Below are 20,785 nucleotides of genomic sequence, written 5' to 3' on the forward strand. Positions count from 1 at the left end.
TCAGTGGGAATCTGCTGTGTGGCACTGGTACTATTACTGTTGTTTTTCAAGAGGTGGGGGCCAAGTATCAGATAAGTGCTGATTTTTTAATGTATTTTAGGAATTATGGTTTAAACACTGGTGTATATCATTTACACTCTGATTTCTTCTCCTTCCTTAAATCTATAATGAAATTTCCATTGAACTGTTGCCTTTTATTTGACAAAGTTCTGACAAACCCCATATTATCTAGGTAGACTTTCTTTTTATTTGAGCCTTCCATGCAGAATGTTAAATTGACAATACAGTAAATAAAGGAAACAAGTCCTATCTCAAGGTAGTTTTCTTCAGTGTGTGGTAAAATCCACATCCTATAATACTACTGGAGAGTTTTGTGAACAGCTTAGTCATCAGGTTAGTACTATTTATTGGTTCAGAGAGGTCATGGATACATGTGGGGAAAACACTGGTTGTTTAGCTATGAACCACTTGGAGTAGTTAAATTTTTCTGCTGTTAATAAACAGAACTTTTCTGCACTTGTGTTATTTGACAGGAGTGCAGTGAACCTTGTGCCACCTTTGTCTTGAAAACTATGAAGCTGTTAATTACAGAAATAAACAGGATTCATATATTTCACCAGTTTTAGTGCAGCACTGGGATTCTGTTCAGGCAGGCTCAGAATAGGAGATTTTCATTTATGTCTTCTGCAACAAAGAAGAAAATGTTATTAACATTTGATGCCAAAGAGACATTTGTATGTTGTATCAGTGTCAAGAATGTGATGCTGTCAAGTCAGAGGGCTCATGTAGGTGAATGATGTCCCTAACAAAAACCAAGCATGGTTACTGCTGTCATATTCAGGAGCCATTCATTTAGACCCCTCTTGGCTAGGTAGTTTCTTGTTTCTAGTACTAGGTCTCCTTGATCTGTTTGTGAGTCAAGAATCCCTTCCATGCCCCTCTTCACAAATGAGTGATCCTAAACCCCTCTTTGGATGAACAATCAATCATTAGCAGCAGTATATGTGTATTACGGTAACTCCTTGCAGCTTGCTTCCACGCATGGTTTGTGACTGGTAAATTGTCATCAGAAGAACAGGAAAAATTCTGGGAGGAGTGAAGACTCTGCACGTCTGACCTCTGACCAGAATCAGCTTCCACTTAAAGTGAGGGAGTTGCTAGTAGGATTTTGAACACGTTTCTTCAGTCCGCATGCTTAGCCAAATGCCTTTGGTTTGGCTAAACCTGGATTAACCTCTGCTACTGCTACCTTTGCTTAATGACTGTCAGTATTGTTCAGCTGTCGCTTAGGGCTAGATCAGAAGAAGGAAGATTGCGAAAGAAAGCCTTACTTTGAATGTGGTCAGGCAAAATTTCAAGTGGCTGTCATGACAGCTTCTGTTCAGCTGCTGCTTATTTCTAGAGGAATCACCAGCACAGTACTACCTAGCTTTTCCCTTTCCCAGGGAAGTCTTGATGTGGGTTGAGCTGAACCAAACATATGCCTGGCTCATTTAGGATTCAGAAACTGTCCCTGCCTATGCCTAAGCCTCCTGATGCATGCAGTCTGGTGGGTACCATCTGAGCGTGGGTACCTCTGACAAATGAGGTAAAATAGATGGTTTCACCTGCAACTACACCGTGATAGCATTTGTGTTGTATGTAGTAATCTAGAGGTAAGCATAGTCACTTGATCAGTGAGAGATCTATGGTTTTTCCCCTGCTTGACTTGAGATCTTTAAATACGTTTTCAGTCAATGTGCTTTGACCACTGATTTAAAAGTACAAGCTTGCTTTGCCTTTCCTTTGGCACTGAATGATAAAGTAGCGTTTCATGGGAGACAGATGTGTAGAACGTATGGGCTGAGACACCACACAGGAATTATTTGATGTTAAGTACAAACTACATCCCAAGTTTTTCCTCATGGAAAAGATTACTTTTTCCTATCTTTATAAAACAATTCAGAACCTTGCATCTTTTGAGTCTTCTTGTTACTGTTGGCCTCTGTGCATAGTAGCTGTGAGCTTCCAGCTATAATTTCTTTCCTGTATGTTGTGGTCTGAGAATGTGCCTAGTTTTGACAGGAATGCTTTGTCCTGTACATCTGCTTGTTCTTTTATGTTTACCTTCCTTAATCCCAAAGCAGTGGCACCATTCCTTCAAAGCAATGAGTTTGTCTTGGTCTCCATCACACTCCTGGAAGAAACGGGTTATGCAGTGTTCCATGGGAACAAGGGAGGCTCTCAAAGGCGCAAGCTCAGAGTGTGTTAATAATCTGAAAGAAAGTACAGGTATGTAGAGCTGTATTTCATTAATAAATCATCAGGAGCACCAAAGATGATCTAAAGCTGCTAGAAGATGACAGTGGTGGCTTTGACAGATGCCCCAGTGGATTCTGTTGTAGTTCTGCTTTAGTGAATCTGCCCCAGGTCTTTATGATGATATGTACTACCTGGTAAACTAAAATGTTTTAACTGTTATTTGTTCACAGACATTTTTATTTTTTTTTTTTCTAAAACAAGTATTACTGTGACTTGCTCACAACTCATCAGTTATGGATTTTTGCCATTAATCTTCAGGAGATCAAGCTTGCAAAGGTACTTAGCTATGCTTTAAGACAGTAGGTGTGATCAGCACGAGGTATTGAGGACCTGCAGCCTTGAAACATGGATCCCACCACTGAGTGTCATGACCAGAAGCCTGAAATCTGAGTCACATTTTTCAGAGGCTGGGGGCTTCCTCTGAACTCTGACACTGGTGCCAACTTACCATATCTGCTGCTTAAACTCAGAGACTTCTGTAGTACTAGTTGAAAACTATGGGTACCTCGCTAATGAATTATTGCTGACAGGCCTCTGCCCTTCATACTTAGCCTGTTGCTTTTAGTTTCAGTAACAGGATCTCATGAGCCTTCTTTTCTTCCAGAGTCAGGGCATGAATAGCTATTAAAGACACTGTAGAGCTTTAAGGTGTAATACACGGTGATTATGCAAGGCAAGAGGATAGCAGGTTCTGACCTGAGACATGGCTCCAGCAAAACAATGAGAGAAGTTCTGTGTTAAAGGTGAATGCCTCCTTAGAAAGAGGGAGATAATGGCTTCTATCAGCTGAGGGACTGGTTCTGTATGTAAAGAACCCTTCAAGTGGTTTAGAAAAGTAGAACAGCCTGAGCTTAAACAGAAAATTGGAACTGAACCTGCAAAATATAGATATATATTTTTTTTTTTACCTGTCAACAGGGTGGTGATCAAGCTGATGAAACTGCCAGTGCACAGGGTACACATACATGTGATAGTTTTTCTCAAAGTCATGCAGGAGCAGCTCAACTGCGTGGTTGCCAGCCACGAGGCGCTTGTCACTCTCATAGATTTTTTTGACCTGGACACAACAGAGAAATTGATATTTTTTTGTTTAGGGATGAAGATCTGTTCTGGAGAGAGCTATCTAGCAAGGAGATGGTTTGGAGAAATGAAATGTGATACAATATTACTGGGGAAACTGGGTTTAGTGTTTGTGACCATATGCAGCATGGAAAACTTGCCTCAAGTAGTCCAGATGATTTTTGTTGCTGTCTATGTCTGCTTTGGTAGTAACTAGAAAAGAAGTGAAATCTGTGTGGCTTAATAGTCAGGCTCAACTAAGCAGGACAGTACCTTCAGGTTGGTAGGAGGTGAAACTAATTTTAATCACATTTGTTCGTCTTCTATCCTGAGGCAAGCAACTCAGTTTTTGGTCTGAATAAGCCATCTCAGAAATCATTTAATTCGTACCATTTAGTATGAGATGTTCCAGATAGGTCAGTGTCCCTCTTGGTGACTCTGGAAGTAGCCTTTGGTGTGCTCAAGCATATTTTGTGTAAACCTGTTGTGACCTACTGCATGCACCTTCTACTCCAGAGTTAGAGCAGCCCAGGTCTTAGTTTAACTTGAACAATTTTCTAACAGTTGTGGCTTTTTAAGCAGTATGGCATCTGTATCTTCAAAAACAAACTACTGTCACCAAATCACCTGAGATAAATCCTTCTCTTAAAAAAAAATAATAAAAAAAGACCCAATGTTAATAGATGCTTACTCCATTTTAAGACAATGTAGTGTGATGCAGCAGGTCTACTGGTTGATAGAAAGCAGCTCTTTTCTCTTAAAACTCAGTGTCAGACTTGTGTAATTCTATTACCTTTGAATATCATGGTGTAGACAGTTCATGTGGCTAGATTAAAAGGTGCCAATTATACCCTTAACTGATGAGTCCATTTTCAGGTATTTTTGTATCGATGACCGAGTAAAAAAGGTGTGTGTCAAGAACAGAAGAGGAGCTACTTTTGGTCAGTCCAAGGGAGGGATACCCTGCCCCCATGAGGATCCCCTAAACTCTGTATTGTAATTCTGTCTCGAATCCTGCTGTGTGACCACCCATTTGCTCAGTCTCATGAGGCCTTTGGCAGTTTTCTTCATGGTGAGTGCAAGTCTGTCCGTCTGTCCTTCCTTCCTTCCTTTGAATACCTTACCTGTGTGTTGTCAGCAGACTTTGTCACTTAATGAAAGCCAAATGGCACATGTCCTTTCAGCTCGTGCAACTTCACAGTGAGCTCTTGGCTGGCTGTTCCCTCTTTTTCTGTCTTTTAATTAGTTATCCATACTCATGCTTTCCATCTTATGCTATGGCTGCTTAGTTTCCACAAGTCCTTTGGAAAATGGCATTGACTGTGTGAATTGGATCATCCTTATCTACGTATTAGTTGATCTTTCAAAGAGGTTTCTCACAAAGCACTTCCCTGAGGAGAAGCTGTTCCATGTCTTTGCAAGCAAACAATGTTTATCTAGGTGTGCACTGATTCTGTTTTTCTGCCTCTTGTCTGCAGACACTAACTTCAAATACACTTGGCTTGCGTTTGCTTGGATAGAAGGAACATTCATAGCAGAAATGTGTCTCAGCTTAAATGAGTGTGAGGGGACATGTAAGTGTATTTTGCAACTTGTGAATCTAATTGAGTCTAAATTGCCTTAACCAGAAAGGGAATGCTCAATAGAAATGGAAGAACTCATAAGATGTGAATAACTTCTTTTCACATGGTTAGTCCAGCTCTAACAATGTAATTGCATGATCTTATTTGAAAAGGATTGCTGACCTTATTCTTTTGCTTTTCAGTTAGAAATCCAGAAGTATCCAGCTCACGTTCATAATATTGCATAAGGATGTTTTTGAGCCAGTCTCTCATCCGGAGTGGGAACTGATCCACTTCATAATCAGTACAGTGGGGGATGTCTGTGCCAAATAGGAAAGTTTTTGTTAATAAATGATCTGTTAAGTCCCTATTTGAGCTTTTCTTAGCCATGTTAGATTTGATTCTCACTAGCAGACTAGTTAAGCTTAACATCGATTGAGCTATTAATACATAAAATTGGGAATGCAGCTAATAGGTTCAATTAAATCTACAATTCATTTGTGCACATGCTTAGCTGGTTGTGCAAGCCACAACCTTCATATATGTGTGCAACTTCTGAGCAGGGCTGTGCAGTGAGGCTGAAAGCAGAGTTCTCCACAGTAAAGCAATATTCTGGCTAAGAGGGCAGTTTCCTCCTAGGGTATGCAACAATTGAATAGCTTGAAAGTAACTTCTGGCTTTTTAGACCCTGACTTCTGCATTTGGCATCTAGGTAGCTTTTTGGGTGGTTTGTTGTGTTGTTTTTTTTCAGACTTGACACTTTCATTTATTAATTAGCTGTAAAGGCTGGTTTTCTGGTCAAGGTATTAAAAAAACATCTTCAGATGCTATTGCAATGGGGGCATGTAAGACAGTACACAGGGAAGACAGGGTTGGCAACAAACTGGTGTAACCACAGGAGGAATGTCTTTAGGATCCAGATGCTTAATACCCTTAATTATAGAAGTGACTTGTTAGATATGTTTAGGGTTTTAAGGTCTTAATTAGCAGATAATTGATGCAGAAGAGGGAGAGCACAGGAAGAAAGCAAATAACTTAGAGCTAGTTGATGATTAATGCTACTGGCTCTTTATACCTAGGTGAATTCTTCATAGAAAAACAAGCCTTACATTTGCAGGAGCCCATGTAGTCTAGGTGCAGCTGGCGTCCCATTTTTGTCCCTTCAAGTTGACATTTGGTGCCAAAGAGTTGACATGTGCCATCGTAAGTCTTATTATCTGTACCACAGACCTAGAGGAGGAGTGAAAAACAAAACCACCCCCACCACCACTGTGTTGAGAGAAATTCTGGTCACTCATACAGACATTACAATAGTAAAAGTGTCAATCACTTATGGTGTGACAGTTGTGAATACCCAGAGGGAACATGTGATCAGAAGTATTGAAAGTTGTAGTTATATGCCTACATAAGGATTTGTTGTCTACTACATACCTAGTTTCAAGACGCTTGAATTTATTTTTGTATGGCAGTGATACAGTTTCTGAGATGGTACAGGATTACTACACTATATATGTACTGTATTCAGTACATGCTTTAAAACATCAAATGGTTAAATAGAACTTTTAGTGACAGGGAGAAGCTACAATCTCTAAGTGAAGCAAATCACTTTAGGTACTACGTAGCTACATGTGTTCATACTATTCTCAAGCTATAGCCAGTGAGTTTGGGTACTTTACACTTACTTTTACAATTGCTGGAATCACCCAACTGCATGCTTTTTAGGGTAGAATTAGTCTAAAGTTTAGCAGGGGAATGTGTTATCTTGTAAACATTTTAGCTGGCTTTCTTCCACGCTGTGCACTGAATGAATGACTTACATGCTCATAGTCTTTGGTAGAAGGGCAAGCAGCAGGATCTTGGCAAATACAGCTGGGTTTCCCTTGTTTGTCCACATGGCAGACTTTACCTCTTTTGCAGTGGAAGTTCCTACATGGGTCTAGCAATCATAGCAAGAAGGAGAGACCGTTAGAGGAGATGACAGGATGCCAAGTGTTTGTCAGGTACTACTGACAGTCAAAGCAAAATACAGTCCAGTGTTCACCAATAAGTCAAATACTTTCTGTAAGTTTGTTAGAATGCAGCTGGATCTTGTATTCAATAAAGCCAGCCAACTTTAAATGAGAAATTTTGTGAGACATCTAGCAGTCCCAGGTTTGAGTTGGATGGGGAAATAAATTTCTCAGAAAAAGCTGTTTCTTCTGTAAGGCCTGACATTCACTTCCAGCTTCCTTTGAAACATATCCTTTCTGTCCTTGCTAAATCCAGCACTGGCACTTGTCCTAAATTCAGGCTACTGTTCTGAAACTGAACTGTTTCAATGCAAGATAATTCCTATTCCAGTATAACTGACACAAAAATTTGTGCACTGTCTACAACTCTTTTCCACAAACAAATGAGTAAATCCAAGGGTGTATGGAAGGGATTTTCTGGGAACATAACTGTAATACAGGATTATGCACAAGCAGAGTTCAGTCATGTGAAATTGTGTGCTGCCACAGGCAGAAAAGAAATGCAGACCAGCAGATTCTCCAGCTGCCGAGAGCTAGCAGTTACATGATGGCTTTGCTTGTTTGTGGCTTACCCAAGAGAGCCTTCTCGCTCCTGTTGCTTGCACTTTCCATCTCACTGTCAGAACTGCCTGTAGTCTTAACCTGTAGAGTCACAGAGACATTGTGGTAAGTCTTGGGAAGAAAAAAAGTACTTGGACAAAATTTTTTCAGGTACAAATACAGAGCTGACTGAGGCGCAGTTTGCTCTGCTTGCAGCAGAACGAGGTTGCTGTGCAGAATGTGTGAGAAATGCATAAAGCCTCTGGTAGTATTAAGGCACTCCGTCATTTGGGGCGGGAGGGGGGAGGGAAGTAGGAGATGGAGAAAGAGACAGGAACTCAGTAAGGTCTGAGCACCTGGAAGTTCTGTAGTACTTGACATACAGCACCATAGTACCTTGAGGTTGGCAGAACTGGTGCTTCAAGTCTTAGTTTGTACTGGGGCCCTCCAGTCAGTGAGCATGAATTGCCTCTTAATACTGCCTGGGAGCAGCATCACCATGAGCTGCCAGGCCGAACACGTGAAGAAGGAGAAAGGAAGGATAAGTCTTCAGTTTCGACCCTTCTTTGGTGCTGTGGGGAGGTGCCTGCCCTCTTTCAAATTGATGCCTCCTATCTTTTTCTAATATTACAGGTCCTTATTTAACAGGCATATGAAAACTCAGTCCTTTCTTTTGAAGAACACCCGCTGGTTATCTAATGGCTCACAGGGCTATGTGAGATCTGGGTGCAACATCCTCCTTTGCTGAAGGGACAAAGCCCACATCCTTCATTTTGTGTGGGAGTGCCCTTGCCACTAGGATAGTAATTAATCTGGGGACTCTAGCCCTGCCTTTCTAAGCCGTTTACTTTTGTATGGCAGTGTTTAAAAATCTTTGGGAAAGAGAAGCGAACAGGTTTTCCTAGTTGGCTTGAGACTGGGTTCCAGGTTTTGCACCTATGTGTCCATATTTATTTGTATGTTTTGTTACACAGCCCATTGGAGCTGGAGCTCTTAATATGAGTTGTACCAAAAAGGAAGTGAGCACGATTCATCTAAATGTTGTATGCGGAGTGATGCAGCATGAACCAGATGAATGGTGAGAAAAGGGGAGATGAGACTTCTGTGTATTAACAAAATATTATACCCGTTTTTCTCCAAAATGTCCTTTCAATCATCGTGAATTTAAATTTGGGACTTATGTCATTCCCCCTGCTTTTTGTAGTATTCTAACTGTATTTTAAAGAGAATTTACCTTATTCTCACTTTCCATTTTCATGCTCTGAACAGAGCTAGTCGTTTCCAGTTGTTGCTCACTGTCAGAGTTAGGTGGCTCATGATAGTAGTCATCTTGTTCAGAGTGAATAAGGTCTTTAATCTTGACATGTTGGTAATCCTCAGTCTTTATATAAACTGCAGTGTCATCTTCGGTGGTTCCTTCCCCTTTGTGCTCAGTGCTGGTGTTCTCCTGGTCATTACTCTGGATTCCCTCCTCTTCCTGATAGGCTGATTGTTTCCAGGTGTTGCTGAGATAGTCCTCACCATCAACATCACCACTGTCATGATCATCATCATCAGCATTACTGTCCACCATATCTCGTCTCTTCACCACTGTGTTGTGATCACTCTGATAGTTTACTTGAATGTTGTCGGTCTTCTCTTGGCTTTGCCATTTGTCATCCTGATCTTCATTATGGGTTCTTCGAGAGAGGAAGGTTTCTCCTTTATAGGATTTCTTCTGGCTGTTTTCCCTCTCTTCTGCCTCTAGGTCAAATTTCTCACCATGTCTTTTGGTTATCCGGATTGGTTGACTGGAATCTCTCAACATTTCATCAGATTGCATACTGTTTTCATTTTGCTGTCTTTTGTATTTGTCACCTTGATTTGTCTGGTGGCCTTTGTGCTTCGTATCTCTGTAATCAGTTTCTTCACCCCATTCCTCATCCTCTTCTATCACACCTTCTTCATCACTTTCACTGTTTTTTTCAGCTAGGCCAACTGTATTTTTATTGTATTTCCACGTGTTGTGCTCATGGTCAAGACTGAGAGCATCCACTGGATTTTCTGTGTTGCCTAAAACGTGTCGACTGGCTGTATTGCTGTGTTTCTCGTGCCTCCTGAACTGGTAGTGCTCAGAGCTGGACTGTTCTCTGCCACTGCTTCCAGAGTCACTGTCCTGGTTATCAGAAGCCAAAACTGGTTTGTTGTGCAGCGCAAGGAAATTGATGCTTTTTAGACTGTTTTTCACTTGATGCTCGCTACCGGTTCTTCCTTGTTTTCTAGTGGTCTGGGGCTCGTCCCTGTGCTCAGCATGTGGTACTGACCCCTCTGGGTTTAGGTTTTTGTGACTGGGCAGCAAATCACCCTTGTCTACATACCCTGTGTTGTCTTCCTTTGGGGCTTCGGGGTGAATATCTTCAGTCTTAAAAATTAAAAAATTAACAGGTAGGTTAATAAATCTTAGAATTTATTTGAAGTCAATGGAACGTTATTTTTGCCTTGTATTACAAGAAGGGGGATGTGATACTCATCTTCCTACATAGATAAATGCGAGGCCTGTGAAAAGAGGAGCAGGGTGAGAGAGAGCACCTTTCACAAGGTGGTGTGTAGTAATTTCTGAATGCACTGCATCTTAACTATTTCATAATCATCTACTTTGTCTGATACATCATTGCTTCCTCGCTGAATTAATCAGGAACTATTGTATTTGGTGGCAAGTACAGTATCGTAAGCTCATAAGCAGGTGTTTGAGTGGCTTTTTTCTTTTTTTGCGTGCTGTCAAACTAACAGCAAAACTACTAACTTCAGTGGAAAAGGTTCAAATGCTCGAGGAGAAAGCAGGTATTAAAATGATTGTTAGCTCTTGCTGTAGCAATTGACTTTCTATTGCTGTTAGTATCACAGCAGCTGCTGGGTGAGTACAGGCACTTCCAATAGCAGCAACATCTGGCGTATTTCTGAACACCGCCTATGGATATTCAGTATTCCTTATTGCTTACTACAATATAGCACCTGATGTTGATTTTCCTTAAAGCTTTAGGGGGGGTTATTTATGAGAAAACTTCTCAGTGCCCAAGTTGCTGGAACAGCGTTTCCTTTAGTGTGGGCAAAGTCATGACGGCTTGGAAACAAACGCTCCACTAACAAAAAGTTACACAGATTAAAAAGAAAAATTTAAAAATGGCAGGATTAGAAATATTAGTTTGGTTCTTGGCAGATCAGCTGTAATCTATTTCCTAATGTCAAGGTGGTATTTGAATTTTTTAGTTTTGTCTTTTGCCTAGCGTACTTGCTGGTGCAGGAAAAGTACAAGGCAATATATTCACTATCATTTCCAACTCTTAACTTTTTCAGGGAAAGATTGTGTGTTTGCTGAAATCTAACAGAAATTTAGTGAAGAGCTTTTACAGTTTAAATGCACATTTCTTGAAGACCTTATCAAAAGTGATCTAGGTGTTACCAAGCATCTCAAGCTGATATTAAAACATTTGAAAATTAGGTTTCAGGAGCAGGGGTTTTATTCCATGTGGTTTGGGGCACTGCTGTATACAGTGTGTTATATGTCTGTAAGTTTAAGCAAAACACAGTCTTCTGTGAAGGGCTTCTAGTTCTGTAGAGTTAGAAAGCATAAGGCTAAACAGTCATTGTCTATTATGGGTGTTTGAAGCAGTAGTTTGGGAAAGATGTGGCTCACATCTTGACAGAGAGCCTCATTATGTGCCGCAACCTCAGTGCACAGATGTGTCTGGATGTGGCTTTCAGGTGCTGCTTTCTGTTATACCTTTGTCCCAGGATAAAAGAAACCTTTAGAACTCAGTTGCTCATCAAGATACTTGGGTCTCTTAACATGATGTTAAATTTCAGCCATTGTAGCTGTCATTAGTTATTATTAGGGGACAACCGGCTTTTGATAATTGTTGCATATTCACTTGGAACTGATGATTTTTCAGGTATTGCAATGGTTTGTTTCGATGCAAGTATCTTCTGTATGAGTTGTTTCTGGGAGACAGTTGTAGGCTGCAGACTAGTATTTATAATATAATTTGTTCTGCTGGATACTTCATTAAGAAAAGTTAATTTTTTGGTTTTCATAATGCGAAGCGCCATCCGGATTGACATGAAGTGCATTTGGAAAGCTGCATAGTGGGATATAATTCATAACTTAAAAAAAAAGACTAGCATAAGAGTTGGGATTTTGCATTTCTTACTACAGAGCATGCTCTGAATTTAGTTGTTCCAAAACATTTGTTGGCTTGGAGCCAAGGTCCATTGTGTCTGAGCCACAAATGCTCAGCAGAATGGTGCAATAAAAAGGAATTTTAATTTGGGACAACCATGAATGTAAAACTGTGAGCTCTATCATTAGCGTGCATATATGGCATAGGGCTGCTGAGGTCATCTGTGGGATTACCATGAGGGCTGTGTATCTGGCTTGTCAGCCACAGTGTACTTTTTCAAGATGAGCCGTAGCAATGCTCTGTATTGCAAATAATGAAACACGTCGTGGCTAAAAGTCTTACGTGCTTGAGTGTGTCACTTGGAGTGACAAATTGAGGATTGCGTCCTCCTTGTTTACTGGAGCAGTGATAACCACAAGTTCAGCTCTCAGTGGAGCTTATTGTTTGTTTGAATATGGGTGTAATGATTATACGTGGGGTTTCATTCAATTTTTTTCAAGTAAGTGAAACTTCTGTTGTGAGCTTTAGGTTTCATCCTGTTCTGTTTCTAGCTATGTAATACATGAGGCATGAGATGCTTGGTACTGATTCTTGAGGTCAGGCTGCCTACTTTTTTTTTTTTTTTTTTTTTTTTTGACCTAAATCCATTTGCCAACCACTCTATATGTGCTAATGTGTTTTATATATTTGAGATGAATAATATATGTTGCTTCTTAATGTTTAAAGAACAGGAAGAGTACCTTTTCTGGAGGTTTCTGTCCATGGATTCCGAGTTTGTAGTGTAAAGAATGGGTCTAGAATAGACAAATACATTCAATATGTGCATGTAAATAAAATTCTTGTACAGGTCAATGGGACAGCACAGAGAATTCACAGAATGGGAACTAAGTGCTCAGTAGTAATAGCATGAGGAGGACTTACTGGAATAGCAAAAGCTGATCCTGTGAGACAAATGAAGAGAGCTACAGCCTTCATGGTTTTCTGATCTCGTAGAGGACAGTAGTTAATGGTACAGTGGGTAGGGTTTAGAGGTTTCCTTTCTGCAAGCAACATGAAAAGAAATAAAGTTAGGATTTGGGTATAATGGTCTGATAGAAGACAGGTAGAGGCTGCTGTAACTTGCTTAGCATGAAGATTCATAGAACTTCCATGCAGTGTCCTGTTGTATGTAAACTCAGGTGTTAGACCAGCTTATCTAGAGGACATTTCGGTCTCAGTTGTTTTACAGGACTTGAATTATATGCTGTGTTCACAAACTCCAGTGGTGTTACTGAAAGGCAGTTATTAATGTATATAGGTTCAGCCCTGTAAATCTTTATCCACTCTTCTGACATACTACTTTGTCTCAGAAATAAATACAAAGAGACATTTTTTACAATGCCTGTTTGTGGCATCTCTATGGCCAAGATGTCTTCTGGCTGCTCTCCCTTGTGGCTGTAGCAACAAGAATTAAGTGGTGAAGTTCTGCTCAGAAGGTCTGAAAGCCTAGAAATGCTGTCCACGCTGCTTGATGGATGGGTGCTGTCCTGCCTGGGAAGCAACAATTCCAACTCTGCTGTGCAGTAGTGTGCAAGATGGATCACTGGAAGCATATGCAATGCATTACAAATTTCTTCAGTCTGTGCTAATGTCCTCATGTGAGTGAAAGACAGGCAACTCATTTTTACCTCAGATGTCATCAGCAAATTTTCTTACTTTTGCAGTGCATGTGAACTGGGAGTTTCTATGCCTGTAGCTGTATCACAGAGGAAAGCAAAAATAAACGAGTTATATTGTTTGTTTCCTCTCCCCTCTTTTTTACTGTATGCTTTCTTACGCTTTATAATTTCTTTCTGTTCTTTTTTCTGTATTCATGCAAATTCAGTAGGATTTTTACTGTGCTTCTGTTTCGCTTCTCATTCTGCTGGCTGTTCTTCCTTGGAAATTGTTGTCTTGGTCTTCACCCCCCCTTGCCCTTTAAAATTTTTTCACTTCCTGCATAACACATCCTTTTTCGTTGTTTCCCTGTTTCCTAATGAAACGTGTATTGCTGTGTTCTTAGTTGAAGGACATCACGTCTTTTGCTGGTTGAATTCCTTGGCATATGAGGAAACCAGCAGTGATTTCAGCCAGTTAGGTCAACCATATTCAGTCACATGAGGCTCAATGTATAGTTTTAAAATGTTGTTCACCCAGATGTTTTTTCCTGGGGTGGGGAAGGAACTCAAAACCCCAAAAAGAAAACTCTAGGGAGCTTGTGTTTATGGGGGCCAAAATGGTGAAGCAAGAAGGAAGGACTTTTGAGCATTACATGGATATTTTTTTTTCCTATTTTTTTTTCTTTTGATGTAGAAGCTTGCAAAAGCATACTGGCTACTGCTATGCTTAGATCTGAAGCGTACACTTTGGAAGATCCCTGTGTTATACATTATTTAATGTCAATATCTTTTAGTTAATGAAGAGCAAAATGCGTCGTTAGTGGGGCATATCTAGTATGCAAATGATTTTTCTTGCAGTTAACTGATGTAGCCCCCAAATTATTATTATCTCTTTGGAATTTAGTTAAGATGTTTTCAGAGGGAAAGACAGAATAAAACAAAAGCCATTAATGAGCATAAGCAAGATGCCTTACTGGACTGTGTAAGTGCAGCCACTTCAGATCAAGGCAAGTTTTGCTAGACTGAGGGTCATGCAGGCGACTTGCCAGAAACTCAGAGGCATAATCTGATTTCATGTGTAGCCCTAAAAACTATATACTGTGCTTTTGAAAGCCTGGCAAGTGCCGGAGGAAAGAAGAATTTGAATGTCAGGTAGTCTTGATTTCTGTTTCTCTTTGCTTCTGGTGAACGACACAGCTCTGCGCATGTTACTTAACTGAATTTCTAAAAACCTCATTTGTCATATTTGTTTTGGTAAGCTAGTTAAAGAGCTATAAATGAAAAGCTCTGCGTGTTGTATTGTATTTATAATTATATTTTGCTAACTTGTGTCTGTCACTGACTGAAAAGTTGCCTTTGCCACCTTTGTCCAAATAAAGAAAAAGTGGTTGGAATAAATCTTTGAGTTAAGGTGGCAGGTCAGGGCTTTTGTATTATTCCTCTTAGTAACTAGCCCGCAGTGGTCCATAAGAAGCATGTCTGTGATTATTGGGAATGGACATAGTCTCATTTTTTTTCTAGTCATGATAGTCCAAATGAGTTGCAAGGTTTTACAGTACTTCCTCCAGTAGGATAATCTATTCCAAACATTAAGTAGCATTTCAAAACACACTCTTAAACTGTAATGCATGTGCAAGTATTGCCAGTGTTAATTCCTGGGATTTGCCTTTCTGGATATGGCAGCAATACTAATTCCTATGCAGTAAGTGTTTCCTCCCACTGTTTTCAGAGCCATGAGATTTGAGATTTAGGTGATGCCTCTTAGTGGACCTGATTGCTCTCAGTTAACCGTGTGATTCTGTGTCTCCTGCCTGTGATGCCAGTCCCATTTGCAACTGGTGGCTGGAAACTGCCAGGCAAGTTCAGTAGCTACAGTAAACCAATTTATTTTTTCAGTGCTGGTGGTGCTCGTGAAGGGAGAGCAGTAGGGGAATTTGGGATGGCAGATAAAAGCTGCAAGGTCAATCACAACAGCCACTTCAACAAGGAGGAAAAAAAAATATCTTTGTACAATGAACTGTGTCCTCCAGGGGTGAAAGGAGTGTTTCTGTTGGTGTCACTCCATGTTTGGTTAGGCTCTGGGGGCTTGGTTGCGCAATATGCCAAGACCTTTTGCCAGAATCCAGGAGAACCTTTTTGCTTGCTGCACGTAATTCATGTGAAGGGTTTTCAGGTGGTTTGCTGGAGCAGGAGCCAAGGGATTTGCAGCTTGAAGGGTAAAGCTCTTAGTGAGAGGGGAAAAAACCACAAGGAACTCTTCCTGCAAGCCTACAGCCCTTCTTGCTGCAAAGGTTGTGGCTTATGGCAGTGGGATTTTTGTATTTGCTCATAGTCTTTCAGTGTTAGAAAGGAAAAGTCATTTTTGCTGGAGTAATAGAATAGACAGCCTGAGCAGGTGCACAGATGAGAAAGCTCTTGTGGGTTGTATGTAATACATGGCAATTAAGACGATGGTGATGGAAGAAATTAAGCATTAGCTAATTGTCATGCAATGCACAGATCTGCATTGTGGCATTCACTTTTCTTGCACTGAAAATGTGAAGACATTGTGTTCTTGCTTTAATTTCCTAATGTGTCCTACAGAACAGAATTTCTAAACCCAAGCTTTTTGTAACATCTAAGATTAATAGAACTGTCAGCAAAGAACTATTACACAAGAAGCTATTTTTAAAAGCAAGCAGACATCCCTCTAGAGAAATGTAGTCACTATACTCCGCAGGAAAATCTGTAGGAAAACTTAGCCAAAGGATGAATATGAAATTTCTTGAATATCGTTGGTTTTGACCAAGAAATGAGGAATTTAACAATACTTCAGCTTGGGGTATTAAGAAAGCAATGCTAACTAGGTGCGTTGGGTTTGTGTGGCAAGGTTTTTGTAGCAGGGGAGCTACAGGGGTGGCTTCTGTGAGAAGCTGCTGGAAGCTTCCCCCATGTCCAACGGAATCAATGCCAGCCGGCTCCAAGATGGACCCACCGCTGGCCAAGGCTGAGCCGGTCAGCAGCAGCGGTAGCACCTCTGGGATAACATATTTTAGAAGGGGATGGAGGGGGGGTGGGAAACAAAGGCAACTTCAGCCAGAGAAGAGGGGAAGGAGAGTGTGTAAGAGCAGCGACTCTGCAGACCCCAAGGCCATTGAGGCAGGAGGTGTCCAGGCACTGGAGCAGAGATTCCCCTGCAGCCCATGGTGAAGCCCATGGTGAGGCAGGCTGTGCCCCTCAGCCCGTGGAGGTCCATGGTGGGGCAGATACCCACCTGCAGCCTGGGGAGGGCCCCATGTCAGAGCAGGTGGATGCCTGAAGGAGGCTGTGATCCCCTGGGCAGCCTGTGCTGGAGCAGGCTCCTGGGAGGATTTGTGGAGAGAGGAGCCCAGGCTGGAGCAGGTTTGCTGGCAGGACTTGTGACCCCATGAGGGACCCACACTGGAGCAGTCTGCTCCTGAAGGACTGCACCCCATGGCAGGGACCCACGCTGGAGCAGTCTGCTCCTGAAGGACTGCACCCCATGGCAGGGACCCACGCTGGAGCAGTGTGTGAAGAACTGCAGCCTGTGGGAAGGTCTTACGTTGGAGAAGTTTGTGGAGGACTGTCTCCCATGGGAGGTACCCCATGCCAGAGGTGGGGAAGGGTATTGAGGAGCCCTCCCCCTGAGAAGGAAGGAGTGGCAGAAATAATGTGTGATGAACTGGCCAACACCCCCATTCCCTGTCCCCCTGTGCTGCTGTGGGTGAGGAGGTAGAAAAAATTGGAAGTAAAAAGTTAAGCCTAGGAAGAAGGTGGGGGGTGAGGTGTTTTTAAGATTTAGTTTTATTTCTCATTATCCTACTCTGATTTGATTGGTAATAAATTAAACTAATTTCCCCAAGTCAAGTCTGTTTTGCGCATGGCAGTACTTGCTGAGTGACCTCTCCCTGTTCCTATCTCAACCCATGAACATTTCATTCTATTTTCTCTCCCCTGCCCAGCTGATGAGGGGAGTGATAGAGCAGCTTTGGGCACCTGGCGTCCAGCCAGCATCAATGCAGATGTCCTCCACTCCTTTTTCATGCTTGGAAAAAATACATTTTGCTTGAAACTTGGAAGAGGCAAGTTCTTTATTCCATTGCAGTGGGTTCCCAGCAGGATACAGGTAGCTCAACTTAAAATGGGGGTGGGGGAGTTGCTTTTCTTGGTGTGGATGTGATAATTGCTCTGAGTAAACAGACCCTGAATGACCCTTTTTCAGGGGACAGCTACTGAGCTGAGGTGGAGCTAAGGGTGCTTTGGTGCACTTGGTCTTACTGAACACAGATGCAGCGGGCAGTGTTAGTCAGCTCCAAGGTAGGATCCTGCAGCTGCTGCGCAGTTGAAGTACATCCAGCTTGTGAAAGCCTCTGCCGGGACTTGAGCCAAGTTGCTTTATGAAGAGGAGTTGCCTCTCTGAGTATAGGCTGCAGGCAACAGCCCTTCCTTGGCATCTCTGTATCCATCCGGGGGCCTGCTGAGCATGGCGATCGTCAGTTCCAGCCTGTGATCGGACTTACAGAAGTGTATGGTGAGGTAACTGAAACCTCTGATACATCAGTAGGTTTTAAAAACCGAATGCTTACCCATCTGCTTGGCTTGCTGAACTTGCAGACACTAACACTTTCCCCCCCTCCAGTAAGGAGAGCTGGAAAAATGGATTACAAGTTGAATGTCAGTTTCTACTTAAGAGAAGTACTTTTAAAAACCCAGTGCCATTTAGAGGCTCATGACTGTGTGTCTTCTGTTTGGCAACCCAAAGGTTATGACTCAACAGTTCAAGTTTTTTTAGCTGAGATGACTGCTCGAGACCTTCAGTTGTGGAGACTGCTGCTCAGCAGTTATTTCGCTCCTTGTGGTTCTGCAGTTGCTGGTATCTTTGCTGAAAATCAAGCGATGTGCTCTTGAGGATCAGAGGGACTGTGAGCTTACCCTCAACAGGAAGACTGCACAAGGGCTGTCATTAAAATTGTGTCAGCATTCACTCGAAATACTGATCAATGACATTATTTTTGTCTAGAGAGCTTGAAGTAATGGCATCTGGCATGCCAGCTAGTCTTGCCTGTCCTTCTCAGCTAATGCTGTACCACATGCATTTTGTACACCAGTCCAGCTCAGTCACCCAGGAACTTCACCCGGGTTCACTGCTTCTCATTGCTTATAGCAGGAAGTCTGCATCTTTAACTGAAAATCAGAGAATTTCAAAAACAGATGAGATGCCAAGTGCAGTCTTTCCTGTTCTCTCTGTATTTTGTTTCTGATTCAGTATTGTTGTCAGCCACTGAAATAGAAAACCTCATGCAGCTGAGACCTAGCAGATTCTCTTGCTTTTTGAAATGCCATCCAGAAATTATGAGCTTGCAAAGGCTGTGGCTGAAGGTGACAAATGCCTCATGTTTAACAAAAGAAACGACACAGACTGACCTACTTTCAGCTCTGGCATTGGCAGAAAACTGCACAGGCTTTTGTCATTGGACCTAACTCTAGAAGATGCAGTTGCCCAATCTCCTGCCATTGCTAATGAGCATGGATGTTGTCTGGCATTTAGAAAAGAGATCTGGGAAGACAAAGGGTCAACTTTGGAACTCAGTTTCTCATTGTGTAGCGTGGGCACGAATGCTCATTTCATGAAGATGAGACTTGGGTAATAAGCTTTTGTAAAACTGCAAAGTGAAATGTTTTAAGACATGATTTTCATAATTATTAAAATTACAGAGAAATTTCAGAGTTGAGCTTTCACATATTCCCAAAGTATCACTGAAAAATCATGTAATGTGATTTTTTTTTTTTTTAAATCACCCCTTTGAAACTTTTGAACTGCAATAAAATCAGATGTCTTGTAATTATTGGAAGAGGTCTCTGCTTGGTGCTGTGTCAGGCTTGTTAGCAAGAAATGTTGATGCCCACATCTTCACTGATAAATGCGGTAAAGATGTAGTTCTTGTAGCCAGGTGATGATCACAGCTCTAGAACTCTGAGTGGATGGAGTTTTCTGTACAAGGGGAAATTCATGAGCATGGAAACAGAATTCTCTGTGCAGTGTCTGTTCTTTCTATAACCAAGATGTACACATGATATTCTTAAATTGCAACTGGTACAGCACATTCTTATGTCTAGGTGTGTTTCAAAAGACTTTGTTGAAAGTGTTTCTGTATATGTGTTATATATGTGTATAACCTAGTTCATGTGTGCACATATATAAAAATGAAAGGCAGAGTCTGAGGCAGAGATCTGAGTAAAAGAGATTGTAATAGAAAAGTAAATACCAAAGCATAAAACTTTTCCACTCATTCTGTACCAGTAAATAACCGTGGATGAGAGTTGATCCCTGTGATGCTACCAATTGTACAGCTGCAAAAGCCATTGGCCTTAAGTCCTTGATGGCTGGATGCACAACACCCCCCCCCCCCAAAAAAAAACCAACAAACAACCACCACACCAGTATTTCAGGACATGTTAAACCAGTTTTTAAATAAATAATTCAAATTATCTTAATGTAATTGTTTGAACTGTTATACTACTACCATTTGATTTTATTTTTTACTTGTTGAGATCTGGAGGTTTAGGTTTCAGAGCCCTGTCCAGTTCTAGTTTAAGTGCAGTTCAAGCCAAAAAGAGCTGCTTTGATTTAATTTGGGAAGGGTCAAAATGAGACCTCTTCAGTGGCCAAAATTATTTTCTCTATTTGATATCATTTGATGGGTTTTGTTGTCTCTCAGAATCTGCATCTCCTTCATAGATGTCCTATTTGCTACAGGTTTTTGCTAGTTCTACCAACACCTTAATGAAAGGTTCCTCCAAGACCAGCCACAGTTTCTGTCAGGATGAATTTACTTGTTGTGGCCTTGTCTGTTGGATTAAGGTTCCTGAACTGATGTTACAGGAGGTTGTGAGAAGTGTTGGGCAATCAGGCTGTGCCATGGGTTTCAGCCGGATGATTGTATGCTTCTGCAAGAGTTATGTGTTTTGCTTGACTCTTGTTGGCAATTGTATAATGTTTTATTGTTTTGCAGGATCACAGGAAAAATAATGGTCCCAGTGGTAAGATAAAGGTCATCATCTTCAACACAATAACCGTACAGTGTTTTCTCTTCTAAAGAACATTTCTTCTGTTCTAGACATAAACACCTGAAATGATTTATCCTTAAAACAAACAACAATACTCTATGAAAGCTTCAGCTATTTTACAGTAAGTGAAAAAAGAATTTGCAGAGGGTTAGATACAAAGCATTCTAAGGTTTTCATTAAAAATAAAGAAGAAACAGTACCGTGGCAGTAGAAGAGGTGCTCCTTCTTGGTTAGCCACTGCTGAACTGGAAATCCTTGAGCCTTGCAAAATCTTGCTGCTTTTCCTGTGATGTATATGGACTCTCTCAGCAAGTGTGTTTTGCTGTAAGCTTCAATGAAGGAAGGTGATGCTCTATGGGTCTTGGTAAAACTAAAGGAAACAATCTCCTAGGCTTCCATGGGATGAGGCGGGGGGGTAGTGGGCTGGTGTAATTCTGCTGAAGTAATTGAAT

General features: G+C 41.4%; 1 protein-coding gene across 2 annotated transcripts; it reads right to left on the reverse strand.

The window, feature by feature from the left end:
- Window positions 1-227: 227 nt before the first annotated feature.
- On the reverse strand, window positions 228-20,734 carry SPARCL1 (SPARC like 1). 2 transcript variants are annotated; one of them, XM_037395783.1, is made up of 11 exons: window positions 20,534-20,734; window positions 12,550-12,668; window positions 12,369-12,422; window positions 8,706-9,872; window positions 7,504-7,573; window positions 6,740-6,858; window positions 6,032-6,152; window positions 5,106-5,242; window positions 3,210-3,358; window positions 2,107-2,255; window positions 228-684 (listed from the first exon to the last, which is right to left on the reverse strand). In XM_037395783.1, the coding sequence occupies exons 2-11, from the start codon at window positions 12,601-12,603 to the stop codon at window positions 656-658; spliced, it is 2,049 nt and encodes a 682-aa protein (XP_037251680.1). In that variant the 5' UTR covers window positions 12,604-12,668; window positions 20,534-20,734; the 3' UTR covers window positions 228-655. The 2 variants fall into 2 exon arrangements, with proteins under 2 accessions (XP_037251680.1, XP_037251689.1); XM_037395792.1 differs by lacking the exon at window positions 12,369-12,422 and having other exon boundaries at window positions 20,534-20,733.
- Window positions 20,735-20,785: the final 51 nt, after the last annotated feature.

Source organism: Falco rusticolus, chromosome 1 (genome assembly GCF_015220075.1).
Source record: "Falco rusticolus isolate bFalRus1 chromosome 1, bFalRus1.pri, whole genome shotgun sequence".
Classification (NCBI taxonomy): domain Eukaryota; kingdom Metazoa; phylum Chordata; class Aves; order Falconiformes; family Falconidae; genus Falco; species Falco rusticolus.

Bases quoted from the DNA above. Each gene is read 5' to 3' on its own strand.
- SPARCL1 (XM_037395783.1), bottom strand. From the start codon at position 12,603: ATGAAGGCTGTAGCTCTCTTCATTTGTCTCACAGGATCAGCTTTTGCT. The intron at 2,256-3,209 runs GTAAAAAAAAAA...ACTTTCTTTCAG, and splicing joins GATCACCACCCTGTTGACAG to ATTATTAACACACTCTGAGC. The intron at 685-2,106 runs GTAAACATAAAA...TCTTTGTTGCAG, and splicing joins CTGCTTTGGGATTAAGGAAG to AAGACATAAATGAAAATCTC.